Source organism: Vanessa atalanta, chromosome 14 (genome assembly GCF_905147765.1).
Source record: "Vanessa atalanta chromosome 14, ilVanAtal1.2, whole genome shotgun sequence".
NCBI classification, from domain to species: Eukaryota; Metazoa; Arthropoda; class Insecta; order Lepidoptera; family Nymphalidae; genus Vanessa; species Vanessa atalanta.
In genome coordinates, this window is record NC_061884.1 from 8,855,930 (window position 1) to 8,871,277 (window position 15,348).

The following is a 15,348-nucleotide window of genomic DNA, read 5'->3' on the forward strand; positions in this document are numbered from 1 at the left end:
TGCAAAATATTACTTGTAAATAAAATAAGGCTTTAAGTTGATAAATTGACGTCTGCTATCTTTAATGTTTGTTTTTATTGCGTAGGGTCCAGCGGCGGCGGCGTCTGCTTCGTTTTTTCAATCCACTCAATCCATTATACCGTCGTTTCATACTCAAAATGAGAAACAAACATTAATATACAATTGTCTTAATTGCGTAAAAGAAAATTACATGAATTGGAAATATTTTTTTGTATAAGACAAGATGAGCAATTTAAACCGAAAAGTAGTTAAGAAACAAATTGTTGCTCTCTCGAGGGAAGAACTACTTTACTTTCGTGGAATTTCGCTTAAGCTTAAATGAAGTTCTTGCGTGACATCTGAGTTTAACTCCTTCGTACACAATCACTACATATTATAAAACAAAGTATCTCATCGCATTTGTCTCTCAGTCTGAACGCCGTAGATTCAAAAATACCGCACGGACTTCCATACGCTTTTCGCCAATGGATTGAGTGAAGTATATAAATGATGGAGTTTGTGTGTAAATTGGTTGAAATATGACTGTTGATGTCGGGAAAAATCACGCCGTCTGGAAGTTTTGCTAGCGTGCGCTGTATAAACAAATAGAGTAATAATTACTATTTATTACGATATAAACGTTTTATGTACACCCTTATTCTACTCGTGGGAAGCCGGGAAAGTAAGAATAAAGTATGAATTAACATAATCTACATAGATTAATTTGAGTATATCAATCATTAACATTGGACAATCAAATGTGCGTTCAACTGCTTAAATGTTAGCTTACGGAGAAACGATAATGTCTTAAGTTGAATAAGGCAACAGGTAGCAATCATAAAGAAATCAACATTTCTGCAGTTGGTTGGATCCTTTTAAGACCCCTCCCTAATTATTTATTTTGTCTTCTTTCGTGAAGACGTTATCCTGTAAAATTAAGAGCACAAGGTGTATAACAACTTAAGCTTTATGGTGAACTGTACATTAAATTTGCCATGTTTAACAGCGGTGGTCTGACGAATATTTTAACGTAATTTCCCCAATATTATAAATAGATTTTGTATGTCACATTCATTGAGGAGATATTTATAAATATTTTAAATTCTTCGAACGTTTATTGCTACATAAAAAAAAACTGATCATTTCTCAACCCACATTAAAAATGCTACATATAAGCAATCAATGCTAGTGTTGACTGAAATTGAACTTACAGGTCTTGATTTTAAGATTCAGTTTTAGGATTTATGTACATAAAGCACAATATTAATCAAGCCAGATTGGATGCGTCATTCACGTTTCAAGATCAAAATGTGTGGATAATAATATTTCAAGGACGTCAAGGTACGTTCTTTTATTCGTTAGTCGCTACATGATAGGTGGAATGTTGATAAAAAATGCCCGATTATTTTTATTTCATCCATTTAACTTGCTACACTGCCTGATTTGGTTTTGGATTACGTAATAATGTTCGGTAAAAAAACTCGTCAACATGCATTTGGAAGTTTATAAGCAGTTGAATATTAAATAGAGCTTTTTAATCTGGTTTCTAGGTTGAGTGTATTGGAGCTGAATATGTGGTTTTTAAACCGTCGGTATTGATTGTTAAACGTTATGTTTTTGTATATCTGAAACACGCCTCTTATGATTCTTTTAAGATTTCTTTTGAACGTTTACTTTTTATCATTATTAAAGTATATGCTAGAGATTAAAATTGATTCATCGCGTTGTATTTATTTAATATAAAAATGTTTTAAAACATCTATTGACGCCCCATGTGGCTAAGACCGAATGTTATGCAGTGTCGGCAAACGTTATGAATCTCTTATACCGCCGCTCGCCTCCTTGTCTGTCTGGCATATAAAATTAATAAGATAATGAGAAATTATGTTTATATTAGTAATGAAAGACTGCGTTGATTTCCTTTAAGTATAAATTATTCTAATGACCATCAATTTTTATTTTTACATCTGCCGGGAGTCCCCTAACGACCATATCTATTTATTTAATTACTTAGTAAATATTGTGCTAATAAGCTTTCGTAATAATTAGTATCAGTTTCATATACTATAAAAGTAAAAAAAATACGTTATTAAATCAAGTTATGTTCCTGATGACGTATTTGGCGAATGAAAACAAAATTCTGCTGACCTAACTATTGTATTTATAATTGACAGAAATCGAAATGGAATTCACGAAATATCCGGAATCGGTGACAGCACCAGTCGGCGATGAAGTCACGTTCGAGTGTGCTGTAAGAGTACCTGGGGAGCGCTTAGCCTGGAGGTGGCGACCTGACAATGACTTATGGACAGATTGGAATAATGTTTCTGGGACCAATGACAAGGACAGCGTATCTACACGTCTCGTCGTGCAGATTAAAGAGGACACGCCCACTGCTTTGTATCAGGTAAGGAAAGTTAAAGATTACCATCTTATCATTGATCTTCAGAGACGGTTTTATTTAAGAGCAATTTTAAAAATACTATTGTTAAATATATTTTTATTATATTTTTATAGATTGTGTTCTTGTCTATTATATGGCATCCAAAGACTTGAATACGTGTTTAGTGAAAATATAGTTCTTAATTAATTATGAACCTAACTCAGAAGTAAAATGTCGCCTCTTAAATAAATAAGACGTTTCAAAGAACCAACAATACAATGGTAAATACGGACCTCAGACGTTTCAAGTAAAAAAACTTCATTCACTTAGTAATGTGACTGAATACTAAATGTTTTTCATTTATTTAATGAATATATTTAACCAGAAGCCAATCAACCTGACCACATTTTGGCTACAATGGATTCGTCGAAGTATTCCTGGAATGAGATTCAATAGTATCGAGTCAATGTAAGACGAAAGAATGTTGAAATTGATCTCAGTTTTCGAGGATAATTATCGTAAGGAATTCCTAAAGACAACAATTAATAAGAACTTAAATTAGTCGAACAAGAAATAATGACGTTCCTAATTCACTCATCGAGTTCATCACCTCCTTTTTTCATTGAATACAAAAACGATTACTTTGTTCATTTCTACTCGAATGTGGTTAAAGACACTGTGTTGTGGTTTTAACTGATTTTAATGATTTTTATTTTTACCAAATAGTCACAGATAATTTATTAATATCACGTAAGACTTGTCTTATATATAACACATAATGGTGGTAAATTGATTTGAGATCGATAGACTTGACACCGTATCATTAATCACCTTGAAAGTTGGTGGCATACACTTGTATGTGTATTGTATTATATCTATCTATTTTGCTGTAACTGGCAATTAAATGTTGCATCACCTCAAATTTTGTCGCGTTCAATCCATTGCTATGACTTTCGAACTCGGTCAGTACGTTACAGCATCATCATATCTAGATCTTACTAATATTATAAATGCGAAAGTTTTGATGAATGGCTGAACGAATTTGAAGGAAATTTGGCAAAGAGATAGATTAATACTTTCTATCCGTAACACCTGCACCCCACACACCTTTGACGCGTAACGAGCTGTATATAAACAAAAATAAATTCAAAGAAAAATACTTTTTAAAAAAAGCAAGCTTTTATGATTAAAGAAATTGGGTTATTAATTGATAGTTAAAATTTTAAAGGAAAATTTTATTTTCTTCTTTTTAGAGAATTTAAATGAAAGCTTTTTTTAAAAAGTATTTTTACTTTGAATTTTTTACTTTTTAGTTATGACTGTCTAGGTTTCGGAGTCTATTTATCTCATTCAACGCATCATTGTTGCAAGGTCGTTTGCCGGTTAATTTCGAACAGTCTAAATCTTCAATAACAAGACCTTCTAATGATTTTACTCTACTTAAGGCCACGTATGCTTGACCAGGAACAAAGAGCTTCTTGCCTAAATAAACAACGGCGTAATCGACAGTAATACCCTGCATTTTGTGTACTATGCAAGCCCAGCATAATATAAGTGGCAGCATTCGACGTTCCACGGTTCCTTGACTATGTTTTGCTGGAAATTGCACAGACTTGGGCTGAATGAGGTGAACACCGTCTTTACCGAAATCTCTACGGACGGATGGTATATTGGATTAAGAGTGATGTCAGAATATTTTTCAATTTATTCTTGACAACCTCTTTCATTTGACACCCATATAACATAAGTGCATAAAAAATAACTATTCTGCCATCTCGAATGTTCTACAATATTGAACTTATAATGACGTCAATTTATTTTGCGAATTACTCTCAACAAGCCCTATCATTTGATACCTATATTGTAGAAGTGCATAAAAAATATCTATTCTGCCATCTCGAATGTTCCACCATATTGGACTTATAATGACGTCAAGCATCCCTTATCGTGTAATGTCATCCAAACTTAACGTGTTTACAAAATTTCAGCCAAATCGGTTAAAGATATCTGCTTCAAAATTAAGTAGCAAGATTCCACCCGCACATACATATATACATACATAGCAAGTTAAATAAAAGCTTTTAAAATAAAGAAAGAACTGCAACGCATGCGTTAGTACTTAATACATAAATGTAATGGAATAAAAAAATGGTCTGAATATTGTCATTGCCTGAAGAAAATTGTAACGAAGTTGAATCTTATACAAGCCCAAGAAAAAGTTATTAAATTAGTTTTCGATATTTTACGGTTGTTTTTAGAAAAATATTTATGATAAACATTATTTTCAGTGCATAGTATGGTATGGATCAATCATTTTAGTGTCGATTCCTGCACGACTTTCAATTGCAAAGATTGATCTTCGTAAGAATACTCAAGAGAGGCGAGTTATAACTGCTCCTCTCCACAACACAGTAATTTTGCATTGCAAGGAACCACTCTCTGAACCTCCAGCAAGATTGAGTTGGTGGAAGGAAACATCAGCGGTTAGTGAAACTTTATATATTACACTAAATCTGTAACTCAAAAGATGTTAGTCTTGAGAGGAAGGTAAAATTGTGTGCCGATTCACTTGTTTGGGAAAGTTTAAACAACTAACTCCGAGATTGAGCAACATGTTTATTTTTTAAATATTTCTTTACATCTAGCAAATAGGTGAGCCCAGTTGCTCGAAGATTATTGATTTAAACCCGAGCAAGCATCAGCAAGATTTCATGTGTTTAATTTAAAAATAATTTTGCGCTTCGCGGTAAAGGGCAATTTATAACGGAAAACTACACTTGTCAGATAAAGTGACTTAAGCGTGTTGTGAATTCGCATTCGAGCAGTGTGATGAAAAAGCATCAAACTTCTAACGTTTTCTCTTAAGCGCAAGGGTTATTAATTTTTCAATTTGTAATTATAGTATCGCATACTTTGATGTACAACATTTACTATTGACCAATTTACTAATAATATTTAATTTGGAAATAAGATTGTTAAGTATAAAAAGAAAAATAACATCAAATGATTGTGTTATTTTATTATAATTATCAGTCAATCACGTCACTTGTCTTTAAAATAGTTTTATGAAATTAAGAGTCTAAACTTTTAAGCGATTGTTTTAGGGTGCGAGAAAGTCTATAGAAACGTCTAATGGTGTTCTTGTTATAAAAAACGCTACTATAGAGGATAGTGGAACGTACGGCTGTACGGCTACTAATGACATCAGCGATCAAACCGTTGATTTACCTGAGAGGACTTACCTTAAAGTGCAATACGAAGGGCATGATGGACTTCGGTAAGTTTTATGATTAACACTAAAAGCGAACGCGAAGGAGATTTTCTTAAAATGTCAAAATTTATAATACTCAAACGATTCTTTCAGTTTTGCCAAAATAATATAAAAACGAGTCACATGGTCTTTATTCAACATAAGAAGCGTTGTAATTTAGATTCTATAACTTGCTCAACAGATTTCTCGAGTCACCAGAATATGTAGGTACAGTGGATAAAGATGGTGTGCTCACTGTACCGGTTGCACCAGACGATTCAATGAGATTGTGGTGCGGACTCGTGGGAACGCCACCACCTCGGATCGAGTGGAGTAAAGGCACTGATATTATTCCCGGACATTCGCACAGTTTTGTCGTGGAACAGTTTAGTAATGAACACGAGGTTATTATTATTATTTTTTTATTCAAGCTTATTAACAATAAAATAATTAAAATAATATTGACTTGACAAATTAGCTGATAATGTTTTTGTAATCGATAGTACAAATAATTTTAAACATGAAGCGTTCTCGCTATCTAAAATTTATCGCTTTACTGAATATCTTGTAGTATACGTAAGTATTATTCCTTAGGGCATCTACTCCTGCTCCGCGAACGGTATTCGTCGACTATGGAAAGTTATAGCTCTTCAACCGCCGCACTGGGAGGGTGCCGCTGGCAGCGCGAATGCCAGTGAGGGTTCTGAAGCGCGAATCACATGCGGAATCCCACACGGACAACCGGCGCCCACTGTTCATTGGGTTCTAAACGCTGAGTTGATTAAAACTGGGAAAGATATTAAAGCAACAGGTAATTCGTAACAGGGTTCAGTATAATTGCACACATAAATAGGTACCATAAATATATATGCAATAGTAGTAGCCGAGTTGTATAAAACTTTAGCTGTCCAAGTGGTTGTTTTTACCCCACTGAATCGATTCGCTTTATAGGTCAAATATTTCAATTACTTTTATTATCTATACATCTTATTGCTATGTAAATAATGTTTGTTCTCAATACGTTTCTAAAACATGAAGTCGATTATGATAAAACTTTGTTAAATTGTTCTACTTTCTGTTGCTCATGAAGATGTCCAGCCAAAAAAAAAGGAATATTTTTTCGTGTGTTTGAATTTTATTATAAACTTTTTTGTAGACTCTTATTAGAAATGCTTAAAATAATAAAGTCTGAAACAAAATGAAATGGACGTTAATCAAATTTAACTGTAATTATTAACTCCTTGTATTGTTTACGACAATGAACTAACTTCGAAAGTGCTAGCTCAAGTAACTTTAAAGAAGTTATTTAAAGCTGATTCCGACACGGAGCTCTTTCTTCCTTTCTCTATCCTTGTTCATAATTAGAGACTTTTTCTCTGACCTCAATTTAACCTGCATTTAATCTTCAGTAAATGGTTTGAAACTTAATAATAATTACAAACTTCACATTTGATTAGGAAAAATATTCAATCGTAACTAAAATTATAAATGCGAAAGGGAGTTTATTTATTACGCTTTCATGTGGTGGTGTAGGTAGTCGGAGTAGGTACCACCCACCCATCTGATATTCTACCTCCAAATTGTAGTACTCAGTATTGTCGTATTCCAATTAAAAGAGTGAGTAAGCCTGTGCACTACAAGTACAAGGGACATAACATGTTAGTTCCCGAGGTTGGTGGCGCAGTAGAGGTGTAAGGAATGGTTTATATGCTTACATCGCCATTGCCTATGGAGGGTTGTCACCACTTATCATCAGGTGGCCCATTTGCCCGTCCGCCTACTATAATAATAATAAAAATATAAATCTTATATATTCATATATATATATATATATAGGTTATATAACACCTTCCTGCTCCTCGCAGGCGTGCGAAGCCTCGAGCTAAAACCAGTTAGTTTATATATAACAAGTGCTTCGACATTACGTTAGTTGCGCTGTTAGTTGTTTGCCTTAGTAATTTTAACCTCATTAGTATCATAATAAATAAATAAAAAAAATGCTAATGGACTAAGCACGTTAGAGGCCCGGGTCGACCAAGAAGAATTGGGCCTTCCCATCTTTATTAAAAAATTAGTTTTACAAGCTTTTTATTCAGTTTCACATTTGTGTGTATAAATTTATTATTATATTTATAATTGATTATGTTTATTATATATACAAACTTGTTTATGTGTAAAAAGTCTAGATGGATGTAGATTGTAGCGTTTTGATTTTGATGAAATGATGTAGGTACTAAGCACATTTTTAAAGTCTTGTGTAGGATTTGATCAGGGGAACGCTGATGCATTTGGGGGGCCCCAAGAAGGCCCGAGGCGAGCAGCCCCTTCCCCTGTTTAGTCCGCCACTGACTTATTATCAAACACTGAATATTTTCTACAAAATTTATTCATTTCAGATTTTTTTGCTACAATTAGCTTTGCTAGATGTCATTTCACTCCCATAAAACTATTTCAGTAAATTATTAGATATATAAATGTTGTTATTTAAAAATAAGGTTCTTTCATTGCTTCATTGGTAGTCTAAATATTATGATACTAATATAAACTTCAATTTAAATTTTTCTTCAAATTGAAATGGGACTAATCGGGAAGTATATATACCCTTCTAAACTAAAAAAGAATTCACCAAATAAGTGGCAAAATAACGGAGTTTCGACGTACCAAACATAAAAAAATACAAACGAATTGATAATCTCCTTCTTTTTTGAAAACTGTTAATAAGCATAGTTTTCACTGGCATCGGAGGCGGCAAATACGACAATGAAACGAATCGAACATGCTAGAACTTTTAAATTGCTAGCGTGGTCTAACGATTGATTTATTGAGTTTAATTAACAGACTAACATTTTTGGATAAGGCTTTCTACACGTCGCCATGTTCACCGGTTATCGGTTCTCGTCCGTAGATTCGGAGCTCGTGATCCAACGCGCGGAGAAGCGCCACGCGGGCATCGTGCAGTGCTTCGCGTGCAACGCGCTCGGCTGCGCGTACGACGCCGCGCTGCTCACCGTCGTGCCCGTGCAGATCTCCGACCAGGTCCTCCATTGATTTTAAAATTATAAGTACAAAGGTAGCATAAAAATATAACTTTTCGAATGAATATACCTGAGTACAAAAAAATACAATACTTTTGATACTTGCATATGTGTTAAGGATTTTATTTATAAAATATTACTTATTACTTTACACATAATTTGTTTGCATTTTTAACGAAAAATGCATTTGTATTTTAATTATATGAAAATTCCAGGATTACTCAGCGGAGACCCCGAAGACGATGCACATACCTCCCCAACCGCCAAAGAGACATAATAGGAAAAATCCAAGAAAACACAAAGGTATTTTATTTTTATTCCACAAGAGTTACTATTTCTTGAATAACGCAAAAACTAATTTAACTTACCCAACACATTGTAACCAGAACGAGTTGCACTTTGTTATGCCTTTAAGACAATTCCTGTCTAGTATTTTAGCCGGGATTCCAGACTTCTCGGTAATGTTCCGGCTTCCTAGTTCAGACTGTAATAATGATTATGAAAGAATTAAGTAACCATTTTAATTCACCTACAATGACTTAATTCGATTTTCGAATATTTTTTTTGTTGTTGTTAAAATTAATATGTCCAGTAAGATCTCCTTTCTTTATATAGAAAAGTAAAAATAGATTAAAAATAAACCACTCTTGGGCAAAGGCCTCCTCTCCACTTAACGAAAATTCGAGCTTATTCCACCACGGTTCTCAATGATTGTAAATATCCGAACTCTGAGATACGCGTATAGAAGGCATTTACTAAACTGTAGGGAATTTATTTATTTGTATAATCGAAGCAAATTAGGAAAACAAGATTAAATTCGGCTACATTACTTTTTTTCAACCACAAATAACATTAACGAAACATCTTTAACAACTTAAATACATTGAGTCGATTTTCTAAAGTAATACATTGAATTTAGGTTAAGAATATAATAAAATTGAAAATTTGCTTAATATTTAATCTTGTTTCAGCGGTTCTGATCCCTCCTTCTCGACCCAACGTAACCCGTCTGTCCGATGAAAGTGTTATGGTATCTTGGTCGCACGACAACCACGGTCTTCCGATTCAGTTCTACAAAGTAAGTCATTTTGTTCATTATCTGTTGTCTCTTGCAAATCGTCACTATCTTAGTGATCAGCTATTTAATTAAATGTCAATCTTACGAAATGTCATAAGATCATTAAGTAGTCTTAATAATCATAATATTTGCGTATATATATCTCGTAAATTTTCTGAATATTTTGCATTTTTTTAGGGGTAACCAAACATTAGTTTTTAGGCCTGGTTTTCGCCCAAATAGCTCTTAATCATTTTTAACCGATGTCATTTTCAACGATCAATAAAAAAAATTTGTATTTATTTGAAGTTGCACTAATTTTAGGTCCAGTATAGAGAAGTGACGAATTCGTCAAACATCCAATGGCACACCGAAAACAATGATATTCCTGCTCACATACACTCTTTTGAGATCGATGGGTTGACTCCAGATAAATATTACAAGTAAGTATCATGTTTTACAAATTTTTCAGAACAGGTTTATAGTTTTCATGATAAAAGTTACTTGATTTCGAATTCAAGTACTAGACTCTGACTGGAAGGGATATGTACTGTCTTGTATAAACGATGTAATATATATATTAGTTTATTGTAAATATCTAGTTTCTACTATTATCCCTATTTTTATTTATAGCACTAAGGCTCGTTAATAAATAACAATCAAGACAATCGTTTGACAAACAGCCGAGAAAATGATATGAACTCTTTTGTTTTTGTCCATTTAAACATTACCGTACAATATACGCCCCCGCTAGCCAACACATACTTATATTCATAATAAAAAAAAAAAAACTGGATTCAATTAATTTAAAACAAAACAAACACCATTATATTATGAGTTTATTTAAAAAATACTATTTCAGTTTATTGTTAGTTGCTCTGAAATTTTAATCACGATTTAGTAATTGCTAAACCACAATGCTGGGAAAGTAAATAGATTTGTTTTCGGATAGAGATAGTAGACCTATTTGTTGTCGATAATCAAATTTCTGCTGGTTAATATTAGCGTAAAACCATTAATATAGAAAATAATTCGATGTTAATATTTTTAGCGAATTGAGATATAAATTATACATTCGTTTAACAATTTGATTTAAATATTGAAAACAATTAAAGTGCTAATTAAATATATTATGTTTGATAGCTCGTGGTGTTTAATAGAAAAAGTATAACGATATGTAAATTTTTATGTATTATGTTTTATAACGATTTTTGCTGCAGTGGCAATTCTGAAGGGATTTGCGCAGTACCTATATAATATAGTGCAAATGAGTGGGCAAATACAAGTGCACACTCGATTTTACATAGTTTTCTAAAATTATAGAACGGTAATACTGGGATTAATTATTATGGATAAGCTATTTAATATAATAATGATTTGTTAAATCATTATTGGATATTAATAATGGGTTGTTTATGAGTTAAGATTGAAGTTGTTCCTATACGTTTTTACTGGTTGTGTCGTCGTCATCTTTGGTGCATTATGCAAATTCAAAACTTACGATAGCTCTTTTATAGTGATACTTTCCATTCAATGAAGCGAAACGAATAATTTCCTGATAAAAATAATTAATAAGTGAAATAATAATACATCACGAGATCTCCGAAACTAACTCCGATTGATTTGAAGCATAGTTATTTCATTCGCGACGTAGACGCTCCCTAAGATAGGTTTTTTATAAATTTCGAAAAATTTAAAGACTTCCAAGTGGGAGAACAGCAGGTGCAAAACTGTATGAATTTTACCCGAGACGGGCAAAAAGTATAAAGCCGATATAATCATTGTTTTAAAATAGTTATATACATTATTATTCTTTCATCAATTGTCTAATTATTTATTGGTAGTAATTAACATAATTGTATCTCATAGTGAAGCTGGATCCCAAATGCGGTGTAATGTTCGGACTGGTGTATGATTAAATTTGCATCTACTAATATATGTTCTACATATATATATGTAGAGGCTATAAATTAGAGCCGGCTCAGAGGTTAGAACATGCTTAACCAAAGATTACGGGTTCTAAGGTCGTAGTTATTAAATAATTCAATTCATATTTTGTGTGCATATTGTATGAAAATCTTTTAAAATGTCTTTAAAAAGATGTGTACATACAATGGACGGATACAAGCAACGGTTCGATTACAGGCTACTTATATTCCAATAGATTCAATAATAACAATAAATTATTCCTTATTCGGATTAAGTTTTTATCTTATTAACAAAATTTAGCATGTGTTTGATTATTAATATTATTGAATCAATTCCTAGGTTCCGTATAGCGGCAGTGTATTCAAACCAAGACAACAAACTTGGCAGGAGCAGTGGCAAGTTCTATTTACAACGTGGCGGTTTTCAGAGCCCGAGGGCTCCGGTCCTCGATAAAGCTATTGCATTGTCACCCCACAGTATACAGATAAATTGGACGGTAAGTTTTATATTTCGCAATGTGTTTTGCTACAATGTACTTTGATCTTTATCTGTTGAAAGATATATATTTTCAAGGCTTCGTATAATGATTATTATTTGTATGTACATATGTAGGCTATTTATCATGTGTAATTTGTCTGTGCATATATTTGTGGATCAGGATAAGGTACACAATCTACCCGTAGTCCTATACATTTGCTATGTATATCGACGGTACTGATACACGATCTTTAACGATTAGCTTCTCGCTAAAAAAATCATTAGTAAAATTTTAAGGATTTAGTATTTAGAGTTCCGACCCGTACCGAGATTGAGACTCGATTGGCAGTCTAGAGACTCTCAGTCACATCAGAGAGAGAAGGTCGACGTGACGCGTGCGTGTCCGCAGTGGGCGGCGCACGGGCAGGGCGTGCAGGCGGAGGGCTTCTACGTGTACTACCGCGCCGTGTCGTCGGCCGGCGCGTACGAGAAGGTGACGGCGCGCGGCGCGGCGCGCGGCCTGCAGCTCGCGCACCTGGCGCCCGACACCGCCTACGAGCTCAAGCTGCAGGCCTACTCGGCGCAGGCGCCCTCCGACTTCAGCGCCATCCTGGTCAGTTGGTGCTCCGCATGTTTCATGTTTACGTGTGGTCCGATAAAATATGAAAATTATAAAAAAATATGCTTTTATACACTCGAAGCTACCCGTTAAGAGATTTAATATACATACAGAAAACATGCGGAGAAATACAAATTATTTTTGGATAAGTTGTAGGGAAGGCTTAGAAATGCTTAACTTGAAATTGTCTACCTCGATGTCTCTATGTGCGTTCGCCGCCATCTAAGGCTAAACTGAGAACTAAAGTCATTCAAAGGTTCATTTGCATTTACAATTATATAGTAATAGAGGTTGTGTTTGATCAAAAGTTTAATTTTATTTTTTTATGAAATTTCATTGTAATGTAAAATTTTACTTACAAAACTAAAAAATATTGAGTCTTGTTTCGTTAATATGTATGTAAAAAATCATGAAGGTATTATTATTATATTTAAACATCGAATATTACAAGGAAATCACAACTTTATTAGTTAAACAATCTTTGAGTCTAGTATTATATTTTATAAAATACATATGAATTTATAAACATCTATATTTTATAATTTTTTTACTTATACATCTGTGTAAGTTACGCCATGCAATTTCAGTTACTTAATAATTATATATTTATATATATATATATATATATATATACAAGATTAATTTTATTGTTTTAATTTTAATAGAATCTTAAAGCAAAGTGTCGATTGTATTTTGAGTCTGAGAGATTTTAGCAAAGCATGAACGTCCTAACGTTAACGTTGAGTGGCGTTATACCGATTGTACAGTCGGGGTAAGAAAAGGTTCGTCACCTTAAGGTCTATTTTCGTGTGCTCAGTATGCGCCATAATCTGCTTTACCGATTGAGTATGACATATTAAGTTAGAAAAGGTTCGTCACCTTAAGATCTATTTTCATGTGCTCAGTATGAGCGATAATCTGCTTTACCGATTGAGTATGACATATTGCGTCGCAATGTACACTATTTGGACCTAGTTATCATACTATGTTAGTTTAATTTTATATGCAGTTTTCTGTTTAATGCTTTAGTTTCAAAATGTACTAAGAGTTTGCGACTTGATAAAGGAATGAATTTAAAAACTGACGAAGGTTTTCTTACTCTGACTGTACTATGCAATATTTGTTGTTCATGTCTCATTATTTTTATATAAAGAAATTCTCGTGGTACAATTTAAAACCCTCTTTATGTATCTTCTCGCTTGGGCGTTTTCATTGTTTGATCGATAGAACTAAAATATTTTAGTGTTTTAGAGTAAGTATTATTTTGAGACAAAGAGAGTATCAAATAGAATAAGTATTTTTTTGGGCTTATTACTGGCAACCTGTAATCTCTGTCCACTAATATTTTGTAATATTTTCTTTTAAAATTGTTTTTAATTTTCTTGTGGAATATTTAACTTGACTTTATAGAACAAAAGTGTTCTGTGAAGCGTACCTTATGAAACACTATAGAAGTCGCACAATTAGGGTACTATACGATGTGTTTGAGGTTATTGAAATTGAAACTTCTCTGCCTGTGTTCTCGGCACCGCAACCGAGCGATGTTACGCAGATAATAAATAATTAGGGAAAATACGTTTCTGTTAAACTTAAGTAAGACTACTATTAAAACTAATATTTGTCGGTAGGTTTAATTATATCTATAATTCTTTTTATTCCTTCTCGTGGTACAAATTAAACCTTTATGTGTTTGGTTATATCTTTGTGGGGATTGTTTCTTAATTAATTTCGTATGTACATCGATGAATATTTTATTACATAGTACATACATACAAGTTTTTGTTGAAAATTATGCGTTATTTATCAGAATTTAATTTCTAGAAAAATCTTTTACTGTTAAAACTCGTTCGTTGATTTTGTTATAGAAATTAAAAACAAGACACACATATATATTTAATAATAACCTCAATTTAAAGTCCTCAATATTAGAAAGAAAATAACAGAACAGTCAATAATAATTTAATTTAAACGAAATTATCTTGCAATCTAAATCAAAATTAATACACGCACAGTTGATTCTCTGTGCGCGAGACAACAAAAGCGAGTATTGTTTGATAAAGTTAAATGGCGTGTGAGCCGTCGCGCTACGATTGTATAAAGGTGGACATGTCGATACTGAAGCCGGAGCTCACATTCGGATGAAACCAATATGTACACTATTAATGCTTTTAAAATGTATCGTATTATTGATTCATAGCAAATGACTAGTTCATAATTCCATGTATTTCCACGTGCGTCAGATCGCGAAGACGCAGCGCGCCGCGGGCGCGGCGAGCAGCAGCACGGAGGCGGCGCCCAAGGAGGAGGAGCGCGGGCCGCCGGCGCTCGTGACGGCGGGCGGCGCGGCGGGCGTGGCGGCGCTGCTGCTGCTGCTCGCCGTCACGCTGCTGCTGTGCCGCCGCGCGCGCCGCCCCACGCCCAGTGAGTGCTTTGCAGATCTGTAGCCACGTGTCGACGAGCGAATTCGTAGCAGGCGCTGCAAGTTTTCATCTCTTTTGATGTCGAAGTCTCCCAGGAATAAATATTCCTGGGAGAACAAATACATATTCCTTATTAATAAACCATATTTGTGAGCTGTTAATTATCGATAACGTTTCT

General features: G+C 33.8%; 1 protein-coding gene across 3 annotated transcripts in view; it reads left to right on the forward strand.

The window, feature by feature from the left end:
* Window positions 1-15,348, forward strand: part of LOC125068898 (interference hedgehog-like) — a 50,723-nt gene that overhangs the window by 28,701 nt on the left and 6,674 nt on the right. For 2 of the 3 annotated variants that reach the window (XM_047678267.1, XM_047678266.1), the window contains exons 3-14: window positions 2,175-2,407; window positions 4,672-4,866; window positions 5,488-5,660; window positions 5,836-6,037; window positions 6,228-6,444; window positions 8,539-8,669; window positions 8,884-8,971; window positions 9,640-9,746; window positions 10,050-10,168; window positions 11,994-12,150; window positions 12,541-12,744; window positions 14,991-15,171. In XM_047678267.1, coding sequence (XP_047534223.1) covers window positions 2,175-2,407; window positions 4,672-4,866; window positions 5,488-5,660; window positions 5,836-6,037; window positions 6,228-6,444; window positions 8,539-8,669; window positions 8,884-8,971; window positions 9,640-9,746; window positions 10,050-10,168; window positions 11,994-12,150; window positions 12,541-12,744; window positions 14,991-15,171 — 2,007 coding nt within the window. The remainder of the gene's footprint in view (window positions 1-2,174; window positions 2,408-4,671; window positions 4,867-5,487; window positions 5,661-5,835; window positions 6,038-6,227; window positions 6,445-8,538; window positions 8,670-8,883; window positions 8,972-9,639; window positions 9,747-10,049; window positions 10,169-11,993; window positions 12,151-12,540; window positions 12,745-14,990; window positions 15,172-15,348) is intronic. The other variant, XM_047678268.1, reaches the window with a different exon arrangement.